The sequence below is a fragment of the Hyla sarda genome, chromosome 5, assembly GCF_029499605.1.
Source record: "Hyla sarda isolate aHylSar1 chromosome 5, aHylSar1.hap1, whole genome shotgun sequence".
NCBI classification, from domain to species: domain Eukaryota; kingdom Metazoa; phylum Chordata; class Amphibia; order Anura; family Hylidae; genus Hyla; species Hyla sarda.
In genome coordinates, this window is record NC_079193.1 from 98,183,476 (window position 1) to 98,198,188 (window position 14,713).

The 14,713-nt window shown below is 40.1% G+C and overlaps 1 protein-coding gene and 1 long non-coding RNA gene across 4 annotated transcripts in view; one reads left to right on the forward strand and one right to left on the reverse strand.

Annotated features, from left to right (window-relative positions):
- LOC130273350 (ubiquitin-conjugating enzyme E2 E2) overlaps positions 1 to 14,713 on the forward strand; it is a 263,263-nt gene that overhangs the window by 48,997 nt on the left and 199,553 nt on the right. For all 3 annotated transcript variants that reach the window (XM_056519972.1, XM_056519974.1, XM_056519973.1), the window contains exon 3: positions 11,145 to 11,195. In XM_056519972.1, the coding sequence (XP_056375947.1) occupies positions 11,145 to 11,195 (51 nt within the window). The remainder of the gene's footprint in view (positions 1 to 11,144; positions 11,196 to 14,713) is intronic.
- On the reverse strand, positions 74 to 2,716 carry LOC130273351 (uncharacterized). The gene is made up of 3 exons (XR_008843966.1): positions 2,552 to 2,716; positions 1,840 to 1,952; positions 74 to 216 (listed from the first exon to the last, which is right to left on the reverse strand). It is a non-coding gene; the product is annotated as an uncharacterized LOC130273351 (long non-coding RNA).

Below are 14,713 nucleotides of genomic sequence, written 5' to 3' on the forward strand. Positions count from 1 at the left end.
TGGCACCAGACCTGTTGACACTGTCGCAAAAGTTAATAGGAAAGGGGTTGGTACAGAGTACCTCTTACCCGAGCTGGGTCACGGTGAGGATTAGGCATTGCAGGCCACCTCTGAGTCAGCCGCCTCCGTGCAGGTTGCAGGAGAAATCCCAACTAGACGTGTAGGAGATGTCCGGCTTAAACGTTCACTGTGATATACTGAGCACGCGATCTGATGCTGTAAAAATTAGTAGGAGTTCACTAGCCTGGGCTTTGTAGTTATTCACTTGAGCTTGGGTTGGGGTACATAAGTAACAGATGGGTAGTGCTAAACGCCTTTTGGGGGAAAAGGGGGGATCCCCTTCTTTTGTAGCCTGTTATAATGTGATGACTAGTCTTACCAGTATGCCTAGTCCTACCAGTTGTATATCTACTCCCTCCAGTTGTATGCCTGGTCTCACGAGGTGTAAGCCTCGCCTCAACAGTTGTATGCCTAGTTTTGCCAGTTGTTTGTCTAGACTCACCAGTTGTATACCTAGTCTCACCAATGGTATGCCTAGTCTCACCAGTTGTATGCCAACTTTAATCTAATTTTACGCCTGGTCTCATCAGTTGTATGCCTACTCTTACCAATTTTATGCATAGTCTTACAAGTTGTATGCCTAGTTTCACCAGTTGTTTGCTAACTCTCATCAGTTGCACTTGTATCAATCATAAAATTATAGCATATCCTAGCAATTTGGGAATAACCCTTTAATCCCTCCTCTCCCAATGCTTATCTTATCTAAGATGTCTTTCTTGATTATAGGGAACACTGTGGATGAGCAGCTGTTCACATAGAGTCTGCAGAGGATGTGCTGGATAATGTGAATGTTTAGCAACTCGCTAGACACACCAAGGGACTCAGTATTGTCAGTGAAGCGGCCTGCTGCAGCATTACCATCATTGGCAAATGTAGAATGTCAAAGCAACAAAAATATTTTCGAGTGTGATCTCGTACCACCCCTTGTATCAGGGTGTGCACGCATGGGGCCGCTATTTATTTTCATTAGCGGAGAGTTTTGCAATATAAGAAGAGTGAAATAATATTAAAAGAACCCTAAAAAATACAGCTCGTATCTGCAGTTTACATTACTTCAGCAGCAGATCATATGGTACGAGAGCATAAATGCCATGTGTTTTTATTTTATATTTATTGGAATAATTTCCACTGCAGGAACCCTTTATCCAAATGCTTTAAGTTTAGACTATTTTAAAATGTGAATACATACAAATGCTCAGAAAAACTGTTTTACGTGTTTATTTTGTAAATTTCATTTACTCTAGTTAGGCTAGGTTTACGTCCATCGGAAGCTCCGTCACAAATGTAGTCAAAGAAACTGTAAGAAATTTTCCCAGAATGCAATGTCCTTTTTTTCTGGTATAATGACAGACAACATACTTCTTCAGTTATGTGCATAAATGTTCTATGGCCGTGGTCTCGAACTGTGGCCCTCCAGATGTTGCAAAACTTCATCTCCCAGCATGCTGGGCCACAGTTTGAAAGAAATTATCTATTTTTTTTTATTCCTGGATAACCCCTTTAATCTTGCATATTGTGAGATTAATGTGTTAACTTTGATGTGTTAGACAATAAATAGAACACATATTGTGTGGGTGGGGCTTAGCTACTGCTATGTGTAGGAGAGCGAGAGCCTGAGCAGTGTCCCAAAAAGCTGTGACCTGTCTCAGTTTTCCAGAGGATCCTGATAGATGAAGCAAGGCTTCCCTCTCATCACACCCGTAAAAACAGCTTAGTGCTTAGTGTAAGTCCTTTTCTTGATGTGTTACTACTGTATGTACACAGTGTGGCCTTCTTTACCTAATCCCTCCTCCATTCAGTATACAGCCTTGTCTTTAGCAGAAGTTCGGTGCGTAGTGTAACCTCCTCTTTGCTGTACTCAGCTTTTCCTTCTCTTTCTGTTCACATAGCACCTAGAAAACCCAGTTCATCAGCAACCCGGATGCATCATCGGATTAATAATAGCAAAGCACAGGGGGAAAACAGGAAGAAATATAAAAGTCAAGATGGTGGCTGATCAGAGGCAGAGAGGAGGCTGCACTTTAAGGAATAGTGCAAAATACAAAGAGAAATCCAGAATGTAATAGACAGTCAGGTGGAGGGTGGAGAAAGGAAAATGTGTTTTCATTTGACTGCTTCTTTAGCGCTCAAAGTTGTGATGTTTTACACCTTCAGCTACCTGCTCACTAATTTATGGGGCACAACAAATTTATGACATATTCTTTAGTCAATTTCATATAAAAGCCATTTAGACTTTAGAGGAGGGCATGCAAACTCCAAGCACCTGCTAACAAGGTAGCATGTGATCCAACATAACAAACAAGGATTGGATTCAGCAAATGCAGTTAAAAAAAAAAAGGTGGAACACCAATGCGTTTCTGGCGCCTAGGCACCCTTAATCATGGCTAAGCTAATGGTATTTGATCCTACAGTTTTTCCTATAGACTGTTAAGCCATATGTTACAAGGTCAGAACTAGAGAATCAGATTTTTCCACTAAAGCTGATACATACCTGATCTGGAAATCCCATTCATAGAAGGTCATACCATTCACCTATATTAGTTTATCTTGTATTACCAGCATTTAGTTTTGCTATTTTGCAATGTTAAAAACTAGCATAAGAGGGTCTTATAAAGTGTCTCTGGTGACTCTTGTCATATACATCACACAGCCGCGGCACCTATGAATTTTGGCTCTTTAGTCACAGCTGTAAGACATATAAATATCAATAGAAATGCTGGAAGAGATATATGAGTGGTCATAGCCTGTGAGATCACAGACATTTATCACCAGGCGTGTAACATTTAACAAATATGACAGATTTTACAAAGCGGCAGAGCTTGTCAGTGCAACTTTATTTATAGATCTGCCTTATTGTTATTGTTAAATTGTTATACGATAATAATGATATTATGGTAAAATAAATAAAATAAAAAGCTTTGCTGTTGGTGGTGCTCGGTACGTAGCAGAGCTTTTCCCGCTGATCTCTGCCCATTGTCTGCCTCCTTCTCCCTCATGTGATGATGATGTGATTGATTAGAACGAAAATTCTGTGGGCAACACTGCACGAAGCAGCTGGAAGCATAAACCGCTACCTGCTGTGCCATTGTCTCTTCATTTATCATCCTTCATATGCTAGGGAGAATTCTTCCAGGCTGCTCTATTCTACCTAGATTTTATGATGTGCCAGCTGTAAATGGGATTTATACATAACATGCATGCGACTGTCTAGTCCAACTTCTCTCTGCGTTTTTATATAGCTATACGTTGTTATGAATATGCAATTTATTGTTATAAATTTGGCAGAATTGTGTCGAGAAGAAGAGACTATTGGAAACAAACTCAGCCTCAGACTTGGTTTACACCTTTTTTTTTTTCTTTTAGAAAAAGTAAATTAGTGAATATCTATCCCTGAATTCCCTTTTAATCTTTATTATTAAAGGGGTACTCCGGGAAACTAAAACTAATCCTCCATCCTCCTGTAAGGGGCCCAGCTATTTACCCATTTTTTGTAAAAATAACTACATTGATAAAACCTACATGTCATTCTTAGTCTACAAATGTACCAGATTTATAACAGGACTGTTTGAAAATCTTGCACATCTTAATACTGTTCAGTCTAAGTTCAGAACATTTTTTAGTTCACTTATTACATCTGCCAGATGTATATCAAACTAATGCCCATTCCCAATAAGCACCTCCTTTTTATAGAGAAAAGTGAAAAAGTATATACCGTAGTCGCGAGTCATGTAAGACAGGTTTTTGGTGCATATTGCTCTAGATTTTTGGTGCAAGCTGTTTTATTTACCTCCCTCAATGTTTTCAACTTACAGTGATTATCCTGGAAACAATTATCGGTAATATAGTAACTTTTGGGACCACTGTACATCAGTACATAATATGTTGGCTGCCTGGGTGAGACTAAACCGACTAAAGGTTATTGCCATGTGTAAGGCCAAACCCATGCTACCCCAACACATGTTTTTGCTGTTGGGCGCTTCGTCAGGGGGCATGACAACAGTGCCCAACCACGAAACGTGAATTCAGGTAGGTATGTAAGGGTTTGACCTTATACATGAATCCTTAGTCTGTTTTCCCTGTTTTGGGCTTTATTCTTTTTATGTGCCTCTGTGGTTTGGTATAATATAAAATGATAAATGCAGTATATTTCTCTTTAATTATTATTATTATTATTATTATTTATTTTTTTACTTCAGATGCCCCTTTAAGGCACTGCATTTACTGCACACGCATTGATAGCCTCAGGGTCCATTGTGAAAGGGTCTATCACATGTATACTGTCCACACGTGTACTGGTGCCACATATGTCAATTTTTATCTTAATTTTATATTGCAATACTTAAGAAAATTGTGTTAAGTGTTTTTATCTTTATTCTGTTATTCAAGATTCCACTTGTTTTTTTTTGGGGCGTTTTGCCCCCAAAAATGCTAAAAATGGCCTGCAGCCAGATGTTCGCAGATATTCAATGGGGAAACTCAAAACGCCAAACCCACTTTGCGTTTTTGGGTTTGGCGTTTTCCCCCTGACCCTGGTGTTTTGCTGCGATCTGGCAGTTTTTCCAAATCACAGCATGCTGCGCTGGAAAACGTCCCTGCACAGATCAGGACTTCAGCTGTGCTGCGGCTACAGAGCCAGGAGAACTGCTGATGCTGAGCAGTAGATATACGTCGTATATCTATTGTCCAGCAAGAACTTACAGTGAGCCTGCAATGTGTATACAGTATACACATTGGTGGCTCACTTAACCCCTCGCTGAGCTGAGCACTATGCACCAGCCCAGCAAGGAAAGAGATAACTTACACTGCTGGGCAGTATAGGTTAACCCTTTGGGTGGTATACACTATATACAGCTATCTATAGACAGCTGTAAATACTGTATACAGAAGACGAGGTCCACTTACCTCCCTCGCTCCTTTCACCGCTGGGTCCGTGTAGCTCTGCCACCTAGTGATGACATCATTAAGGGGTGGAGCTACATATGAGAGCCAGGCTGGTAAGGTTGTGAGGATCTGTTCACATTGTACGTGTTGTATAACGTGAACAGACCCTTCTGCCAGTGTCTTCCTAGACAGGGAGACTCCAGATGTTGCTAAACTACAACTCCCAGTGTGTTTTTTTTTAATTGAATTTTCAGGCTTAGTAGTGAAAGCCGTCTTATTGACGGAGTCCATTTCTAAGCTGGGGCTTAGCATTAGCACCAAAAACAGCTAGCGCTAACCCCCAATTGTTACCCCGGTACCCACCGGCACAGGGGTACCGGGAAGAGCCGGCACCAACAGGCCCGGAACATCAAATATGGCACTCCTGGGCCTAGGCGGTAACAGACTGGCATAATTTAAGCTGGGGTAATAATGGTCCTTGCCCACCCTGGTAATGTCAGGCTGTTGCTGCTTGGTTGGTATCTGACTGAGAATAAAAATGTATTTTCATAAATACATAAATTAAAAAAACGCATAGGGTTCCCCATATTTTCATTCTCAGCCAGATACCAACCAAGCAGCAACAGCCTGAGGTTACCAGGGTGGGCGAGGATCATTGTTACTGGCCCTCCCCAGCCTAAATAACGCCAGCCTGTTACCGCTTAGGCCCAGGAACGCCATTTTTGACACTTAGGGCCTGTTGGTACCAGCTCATCCCGGTACCCCTGTGGCGGTGGGTACTGGGGTAATAATTGGGGGTTAGTGCTAGCTGTTTTTGGTGCTAAAAAACAGGACACATTGGAAAAATTATTTTATTTTTTAAAACACTCCCCCACATCCCTCATTAACCATTTTATTAAAAGAAAAAATTCCAGTTCATCCACAGTAGTCCACCGAATCCGCCGTAATCCTCGGCATATACGAATCTGAAACGAGAAGAAAAATAGATACAAAAAATGGGTTAGGACATTTTTGGAGCTCTCCGCTGTACCTCGTGTTCTGTATACAGTATATACAGCTATCTATAGATATCTGTATATCCTGTATACCGCCCAAAGGGGCTATAGGAGCAGGGAGTCTTGTCAGTCTGGTGACAGGATTCCCGGCTCCTGTATAGTATACACGGGTACACTATGCCCCCCTGTATACTATACTGCCGGGGGAGGTGAGTAGTGATGCTGTACATCACTCCTCATCTCCTTACACTTTGTGGACCAGGCGCTCAGCATCTGACCCACAGAGTGGTACCAGAAGTCAGTGAGTAAGCTGCCACAGGGTACAAAATTGGCTGTTTCCACACACCTGAAAAAGTGCCAAAAAAACTGACAAAACGCAGGAAAAAGCTGTGGTAGTTTTTTTGGCGCTTTTTTGCTGGAGTTTTTTTTAGGTGTAAAGAAAAAACAAGTGGAAACTTAGCCTTAGTGTTTTTTTATTTTTATTATTTATTATTGGGGGGGGGGGGTAGTGTTTATATTTTGTAGTTTACTATTTCTTATTTTGGGGCCTTAAGTATGATAAAAACAGGCTTTTTTTTGTAGTTTGCAAACTCTTTGTACTCCCCTTGTAAAGATGTAATGGTGTTATCAGCTTAGTTTACCTACTTTTTCAGATACATAACTATAAAACAGACAGTTGGATTAGATCAGATTTCTTAGATCAGTGGGGGTCCAATGGGTTGAACACTCACTGATCTTGAGGGGATGGTTTATCCCTCCGCTTTCATCATTCAGCAGCCTCACATCCCCTATTAAATTCCCTAATACAGAATGAAGCAAGTGTTTGCTTATTGGTGGCTTAACGGGCTCTTAGGCTCTGCATTTAGCTATTGTCAATAGGATCGCTGCAGCGTCAGACCTGAAGCAAATACAGTGCATGTGAATATGCCCTATGACTGTGTTAATGTAGCTGTTTAATACACTGCTCAAAAAAATAAAGGGAACACTAAGATAACACATCCTAGATCTGAATGAATGAACTAATCCTATGAAATACTTTCGTCTTTACATAGTTTAATGTGTTAACAACAAAATCACAAAAATTATCTGCTGGAAAGTGTCAGGGGTTCCTGCAAGAGGAAGGCATTGATCCACCAACACCACGTTGCACCACAGACTGTCCAGGAGTTGGCAGATGCTTTAGTCCAGGACTGGGAGGACATCCCTCAGGAGACCATCCACCACCTCATCAGGATCATGCCCAGGCGTTGTAGGGAGGTCATACGGACATGTGGAGGCCACACACACTTCTGAGCCTCATTTTGACTTGTTTTACGGATATTACATCAAAGTTGGATCAGCCTGTACTGTGGTTTTCCACTTTGACTTTGAGTGGGACTCCATATCCAGACCTCCATGGGTTGATAAATTTGATTTCCATTGATAATTTTTGTGTGATTTTGTTGTCAGCACATTCAACTATGTGAAGATGAAAGTATTTCATACAATTAGTTCATTCATTCAGGTCTAGGATGTGTTATCTTAGTGTTTCCTTAATTTTTTTGAGCGGTGTATATATATATATATATATATATATATGGATTAAGCAAGATGGGACCCAGCTAAACAGAAATATTCATTATACTACTTTTGTGTTAATTTCCTTCATCACTAATATATTGTAATTTTTCTTTAAAACTGTATTGAATGATATAACAGGTGTTTTTTTTTTTTTTTTTTATATTCTAACTGGCTCCAGAAAGTTAGACAGATTTGTAAATTAGAAAAAGAGACAAAAATACCCAGACCTCAAGGAAGGTAAATTATATGAATCAATTGAAGGAAACAAGGATCATGCTTCAATTATAATAGGATATACAGATTTTATTAAAAATTGATATAAAGTGTTCCACCTCACAAGGGGCCCCTTTTGAGAGGAGTATACAATGACCTGAAATAGATGACCTGAAATAGACTATCACTGGTAACTAATTAATATCACAGAATGCACTATTAAACTGGAACAGTTATAGACAAATTGCACTGAAATAGTGAAGGCAAAATATACTGATATGGACTGAAAGAGTTAAAGACACTTGCATTGCCGGAAAGTCTCTTGGAAAACAGTCCTTTTCACTGGAGAGATGATAATGTAATATTGTAACAAGTTCCTCTTAATGGATGGCAATGAAACAATATTTGGTATGTTAAACTGAGGAAGTATGAACGTTCACAGTTGCTAGTTTCACTGTATCACTGTGTCAGGACAGATAACGGGCAGCTTTGTGGTACATTACCGGTCCTGAGAGCGGAAGACTCCCGTGAGGCTGAATGGATCTAGCACTTGGATGGTCACTGCAGGTGGGCTACCTCCGAGTACCGGTGCTGGCAGGCGTCGGGGATGGACGCCTGCCAGCTGGCACTGACATCACACACCACCCTCACGAGGCAGAGGCATCTACTACCGGTCTGCTGCAGACCTGGTCTCCACGGCAGGACTTTTCCACCAGCAAGTGCCACCTCTGAAAGTGTCCATCCCCGACGCCTGCCAGCGCCGGGACTCGGAGGTAGCCCACCTGCAGTGACCATCCAAGTGCTAGATCCATCCAGCCTCACGGGAGTCTTCCGCTCTCAGGACCGGTAATGTACCACAAAGCTGCCTGTTATCTGTCCTGACACAGTGATACAGTGAAACTAGCAACTGTGAACTTTAATACTTCCTCAGTTTAACACACCAAACATTGTTTCATTGCCATCCATTAAGAGGAACTTGTTACAATATTACATTATTATCTCTCCAGTGAAAAGGACTGTTTTCTAAGAGACTTTCCGGCAATTCAAGTGTCTTTAACTCTTTCAGTCCATATCAGTATATTTTGCCTTCACTATTTCAGTGCAATTTGTCTATAACTGTTCCAGTTTAATAGTGCATTCTGTGATATTAATTAGTTACCAGTGATAGTCTATTTCAGGTCATCTATTTCAGGTCATTGTATACTCCTCTCACAAGGGGCCCATTGTGAGGTGGAATACTTTATATCAATTTTTAATAAAATCTGTATATCCTATTATAATTGAAGCACGATCCTTGTTTCTTTCAATTGATCCATATAATTTACCTTCCTTGAGGTCTGGGTATTTTTGTCTCTTTTTCTAATATTTATTATTGGCACCATAGGTATAGCTGCATTACCCATTTGTCCTCGGTTGGTGATATAATTGGGAACTGCACATATTTTTTCCTCTTTTGTTTCCTAGAGATTTGTAAATTACTTCTATTAAAAAATATTAATCCTTTCAGTACTTATGAGCTGCTGAAGTTGTTCTTTTCTGTTTATGTGTTCTCTGATGACACCTGTCTCAGGAACTGTCCAAAGTAGAAGCAAATCCCTATAGCAAACCTCTTTTACTCTGTGCAGTTCACGAGACAAGCAGAGATGTCAGCAGAGAGCACTGTTGTCAGACAAGTAGAATAAATCAACTTCAGCAGCTGATAACTATTGGAAGGATTAAGTTCTTTAAGTAATTTACTTTCTGTTTAACTTTCTGGAGCCAGTTTATATATATATATATAAAAAAAGTTTTTTCCTGTAATACCCCTTTAAGTATCAGGGACATGTCATTCATGTGATATATTTCTGTGTGAATGAAATGTGTAACTGAGAGGGAACAGCCGGAACATAATATTTATTCATCCTTACAGTATAAATATATATACACAATTTATGTCTAATAAATATTTGCAGAGCTCCCGGTGACGGCTTTGCTGCCAATATACTCCGATAGTTTACTAGCTCAGCGCTTCAGTGTTGTGTACAGAACTATATGCGAGCCTAAAAGGATTGGGGAAATGTAATCCAGCTGTTGGCTGTTCTACATAAACATTTAACACCATTATGTCTTATTTCAGAAATGCTAAAAGGTATTTCCTATTTTTACTATCCACTAAGTGAAATGATAAATAGTGGTCTCGACAATAAGAATTCTTCTTATTGTATTCTAAGGATATTTTTTACAATATAAAGTAACAGTCTTAAAGTCCAGCAGGTGTAATCCAGCATAGCACTACATGATCATCTGGACTCTAAGTAGAGTAGAGGCTTCTTTAAAACTATATTATTTCTATTGTGATTGTGAGGGGTCTGACTGCAGAGACCCCCACGAAGACCAGAACAGGGCTATATCTTGCTCTGTGCATAGAGCGATTTGTTGGCACAGGCCCTATGCACTTTCTGTGAGAGTGCTGGAGATACCAGAATAAAGCGCTGGTGTATCTCACATTCTAGAGATTGTAGTAGTTCCAGAGATTGGATTCCCTGTGTACAAACTCTTATCCTTCATCCTGCAGATAGAGAAAAATCCATGAAATGCTCTGTATTTCAGCCATGATGATTAGAGATGGGAATACCTCTTTAAAGAGGTATTTCAGCCCCAAGAAAAAAAAATAGAAGGTCTCAGGGTGATATAAAAAAAAAAAAAAAAAGAAAAGAAAAGATACTCACCTGCTCTGATCCCATTGCAGCTGCTGCTCCAACGGCTCAATTTCTGCTGCTCACATCTGCCTTCATGTACCTATGATGCATTGGCCTGCAGGGGCTGCTCATTCAGTCAATAAAAACTGCACTAGTGATCTGTCTTTGTCAGTGACTGGCTGAGCAGCCGGTCCCTACGGGTCTACTGATCAGAGAAAAGCCAGGAAGCAGCTGTGAATTGTGGGGACCAAGATCAACTGAGGTATTGGTGCAGCTGAGTATCGTTTATTTTAATCCTGCAATGCCCCTTCATAGTGTACCTAAACTTAAAAAAAAAAAAAAAAAAACTTGTGACATGTTTTGATCAGTAGAGGTCCGGCTGCTGGCACTCCAATGTTTGCTAGAATGACTGGATGACTGGACAGATCCACTCAGCTAAATAATGTGTTTCTTCATTTCCTTTAAACTCTCAGAAAACTGAGTGCATGGATTTTGGATACCACGACCTCTGTCCCTTGGTTTTAGTGATCATTGAGTGTCTCAACAGATGGACCCTCACCCTCTTTCTTCTAGCCATCATTGAGGGTTTCAGAAGCTGGGCCCACCCATCAATCCAAATTTCTGACATTTCACAATGAAATGCTCACCATGCACACCATGTCCAATGTGACAGGTCTGTTTGAAAGTTATTTTTGTTTCTATGCACTGTTTTAGGCACAAGCCCATATAACATGATTGTTTTTACTTTTCTTTTAAGAATTCAAAAAGAACTTGCAGAAATAACACTGGATCCTCCTCCCAACTGCAGGTAAATTTCTTTTTAATTTATTTACGATACAGAGTTATCCATCTGGGGGTCAATGTAATGTAATCCAGCCTGTCTATCATCACAAAACAGTAACATTAATTTTTGTAATCTGTCAGATACTGTTGTAGTCTTTCATTAAGAGTAAGCTGGATTTTTTTTAGTTCATTACTAAATCTCCTTGGTCACTTTCAGCGAAGTAGATCCCTGTTATAAACTTGTATGATCATTAGGAACTGCTCTTTTAAATTTGCTTGTCTTGAAGGAAGGATGCCAGTTTGAGGTTTCATTGTGTTATATGCAATATTTCAGTATGTTATTATCTGTATTATGTATTGGGACAATGCTGTTTTACATTTCAAATTTTGCATTGACTCTATTATTTTAGCGATGATATATGCAGGATAATATGACAAGTCTGCATGTAGATGTTGTTGAGAGGACATGAAAAGACAGATTGGTTTAGAAATTGAGAAAAGCTGCTTGTGTGTAATGTAATGTTTTACTGAACATGCAATGTAACAGAAAACAGAAAAGTTTTTGTAATGTACTTTATTAGTTTTATTGTTATTAGGCTGCATTCACATAACGTTTCTTACATATGGGGACCAGTTCTGGCTGGGAGATGGGAAAACCGGGCGCTCACGTACCCCAGCCGGACCTGGCCCCATCTCATTCATTTGAATGAGCCGACCGGGGTCAGATAGTGACTCCGGTCAGCTAATTTTTTCCCCATACCACTGTTTTAAGTCCGGTCACAAAACTGGATACGGGGCAAAAATGAGTCGACTGGAGTCACTATTTTACTCCAGTTGGCTTATTCAAATGAATGAGATAGGGGCCGGGTCCGGCTGGGATACGGGAGCACCTGGTTTTCCCATCTCCCAGCCGAATCAGGTCTCCGTATGTAAGAAACGTTATGTGAATGCACCCTTACTTTAGGTTACTGACATCTTTATTAGTGTAGTCAGAAACCCTCCATTATCTGTGTGAAGTAGTCTTATCCATATAACTGTCCAGCTGATCGCTTGACTGTGGGACAGACCACGTCACACAAAGGGGTAGTGACTACATTAAGATAAAGTTGATTAAATGATTATTTTATTTTGTTTACTGTTTTTGCAGCAAAAAGAGATACCTAAATAAAATCTTGTTTTATTCTGCTCTTTAGAATTGCTTAATTTTGTGTTATGACAGAACCCATCCATTAAATTAAAGATGCCTGCTCCAGATTAATGCCCTGATTTACTAAGAGTGTTGTGTAGTTTTCTTTGTGGGTTTTAATTTCCTACAATTTTTTTTTCCACAGTATTTAATAAGGTTCCCTACATTTTGCACTTTTCCCTACATTTTGTTTGTGATCTGTGGGGGTTTCCTCAGCTCAAATCCATCAAATTTTCAGTGGAAACCTTCAGGGACACCCCTTTTCAGTATCCACACCCCTTTTCATGACAACCACACCCCTTTTCGGGTTTTCTAAGTAAAATGGACAGTTGGTTCATACAGAGTTTCTGGTGCAATGCGCCAGAATCAGGTGCACAGCCTGACAAAACATGTCCGGTTTACAATAGTAACTCATGGCCTATGTGTTATTTTGCTGGTTTCAGAACTTTAACATGTTACACTGCTAGTTTCAGAACTCTTGTTTTGTTATTTGTGATTTTATGTTTTGTGATAAGACGGCAGCTGGCAGCTAATATGGTCCTCAAAGAGTCATCAATGCAGCGAAAATATAATTTTACTCCTACTTTTTTAGACTTAAATGGGCACAATCCAAAAAAAAAATGTTTGATATGTCGCAAAGCATGTTTAACCAATAGGTTTTGCAATTGCTTTCATTAGAAAATTTTCTGTATTTCATACTTAAAAAGCCAGTCAAACAACTGCCCCCCCCTGCCTGCTTGGACACATACTAGTCCTGCTGTGTTTCCATTATTCCTATTATATCATAATTTTCCTCAGACATTATTTACTCTAGTTTGTCACTTTTATTGGTTGGACTTCTAGCATTAGCATGCAATTTAATGGAGTAAGAGTTTTTTTTTTTTTTCTATTAAGCTTATCCTTATTAACTAACCGCTCCACTCCTAGGTACATTAATAGATCTAATTTCTTTATGTACACTGTCTTGTCCTCTACATTTTTGATTTCCCAACCCCCAGTCCCTAGTTTAAACACTCTTTCACTCTTCTAACCATCTTTTCCCCAAGCACAGTTACATCCTCCCCATTGGGATGTAGCCCATCCCTACTGTAGAGCCCATTTCTTCATTAAAAGAAACCCCTCCTTCCTAGACCAGTTTCTGAACCACTTGTCTCCTGCTGCCTCTCTGATGTAGTACATGGTACTGATAGTATTCCAGAAAATACTACCGTGGAGGTCCTTGTCTTAAAGGGATACTCCACTGCTTAGCGCTTGAAATAAACTATTTTGAATGCTGGAGCTCGCGTCGGGGGCTTGTGACGTCATACCCCACCTCCTTAATGCAAGTCTATGGGAGGGGGCGTGACAGCCAGGGGGCGATGACGTCACGAGTTTCCGGTGCCAGCTCCAGTGTTTGGAACAGTTTGTTCCAAACGCTGAGCAGTGGAGTATGGCTTTAAGCTTACTGCCTAAGTCCCTGAAATTGTTTTTAAGGATGCTCCACCTATCTGTTACCATGACCGTAGGGTCCCCTCCAGCCTACAGTGATCCCTCAAGTTACGATGGCTTCAGGCTCCAATATTTTCCACATACAATGGTCTTTTCTGGACCATTGTAACTTGAAACCAGACTCAACATACCATGCCAGAAACAGTCTAGATCTATGGCATGCGTGAATGGCTGGAAGATCCAACCAATCAGAGTGGGCACTTCACTGGTAAAGCATCTGTAGTACAGAAATGCATACACTAATTTGCTATTTTGTAGCACTTCTCTACAGTATAGCGCAGTACTGTATTGCACTTTACCTGTGCCAGGACCAGCTGCTTCTTTGAACACCAAGTGAGAGCGGCTCCATATTGTATCTCTGGTACATTGTGTTCTCTATACAGGACCCTGGAGAAGCAACTGCCCTCTATGTATAAAATGAATTAAAGTTTCTAGCAGCTTCTTCTGACTTTTATATGTAATGACGTGCTTTATCTGTGTTTCTTATCTTGTCATTTTCTTTAATCTACATCTTTTCTTATTTTGGGTTGACATTTATTAATTTCTTTGAATCAGCTCTTCTTATTTGTGCCCTTTTCTGTGTTTTATAAGCTATTCTGTTTCTATGTTTTAGAAATATTGACTTTGGTATTTTAGAATTATAAGTAAGATTTATTTTGTGTCGGTTGCCATGGCCTTTGTCTCAGGAATTGCCAGCAATGGCTACAGAGGAAGATGCTTTAATGTTCTTGATATTCTGTGTGGTTGGTAAATAAAGCGGAGACACTCTATCTGAGCTCTACAAGTTCCATACGGGAAGTGACCTTTTTAGTAATTGCCTTTGATTCATATTTCAGGCTGAGTGGGTAAACACTTGCTTTCTAGATAAA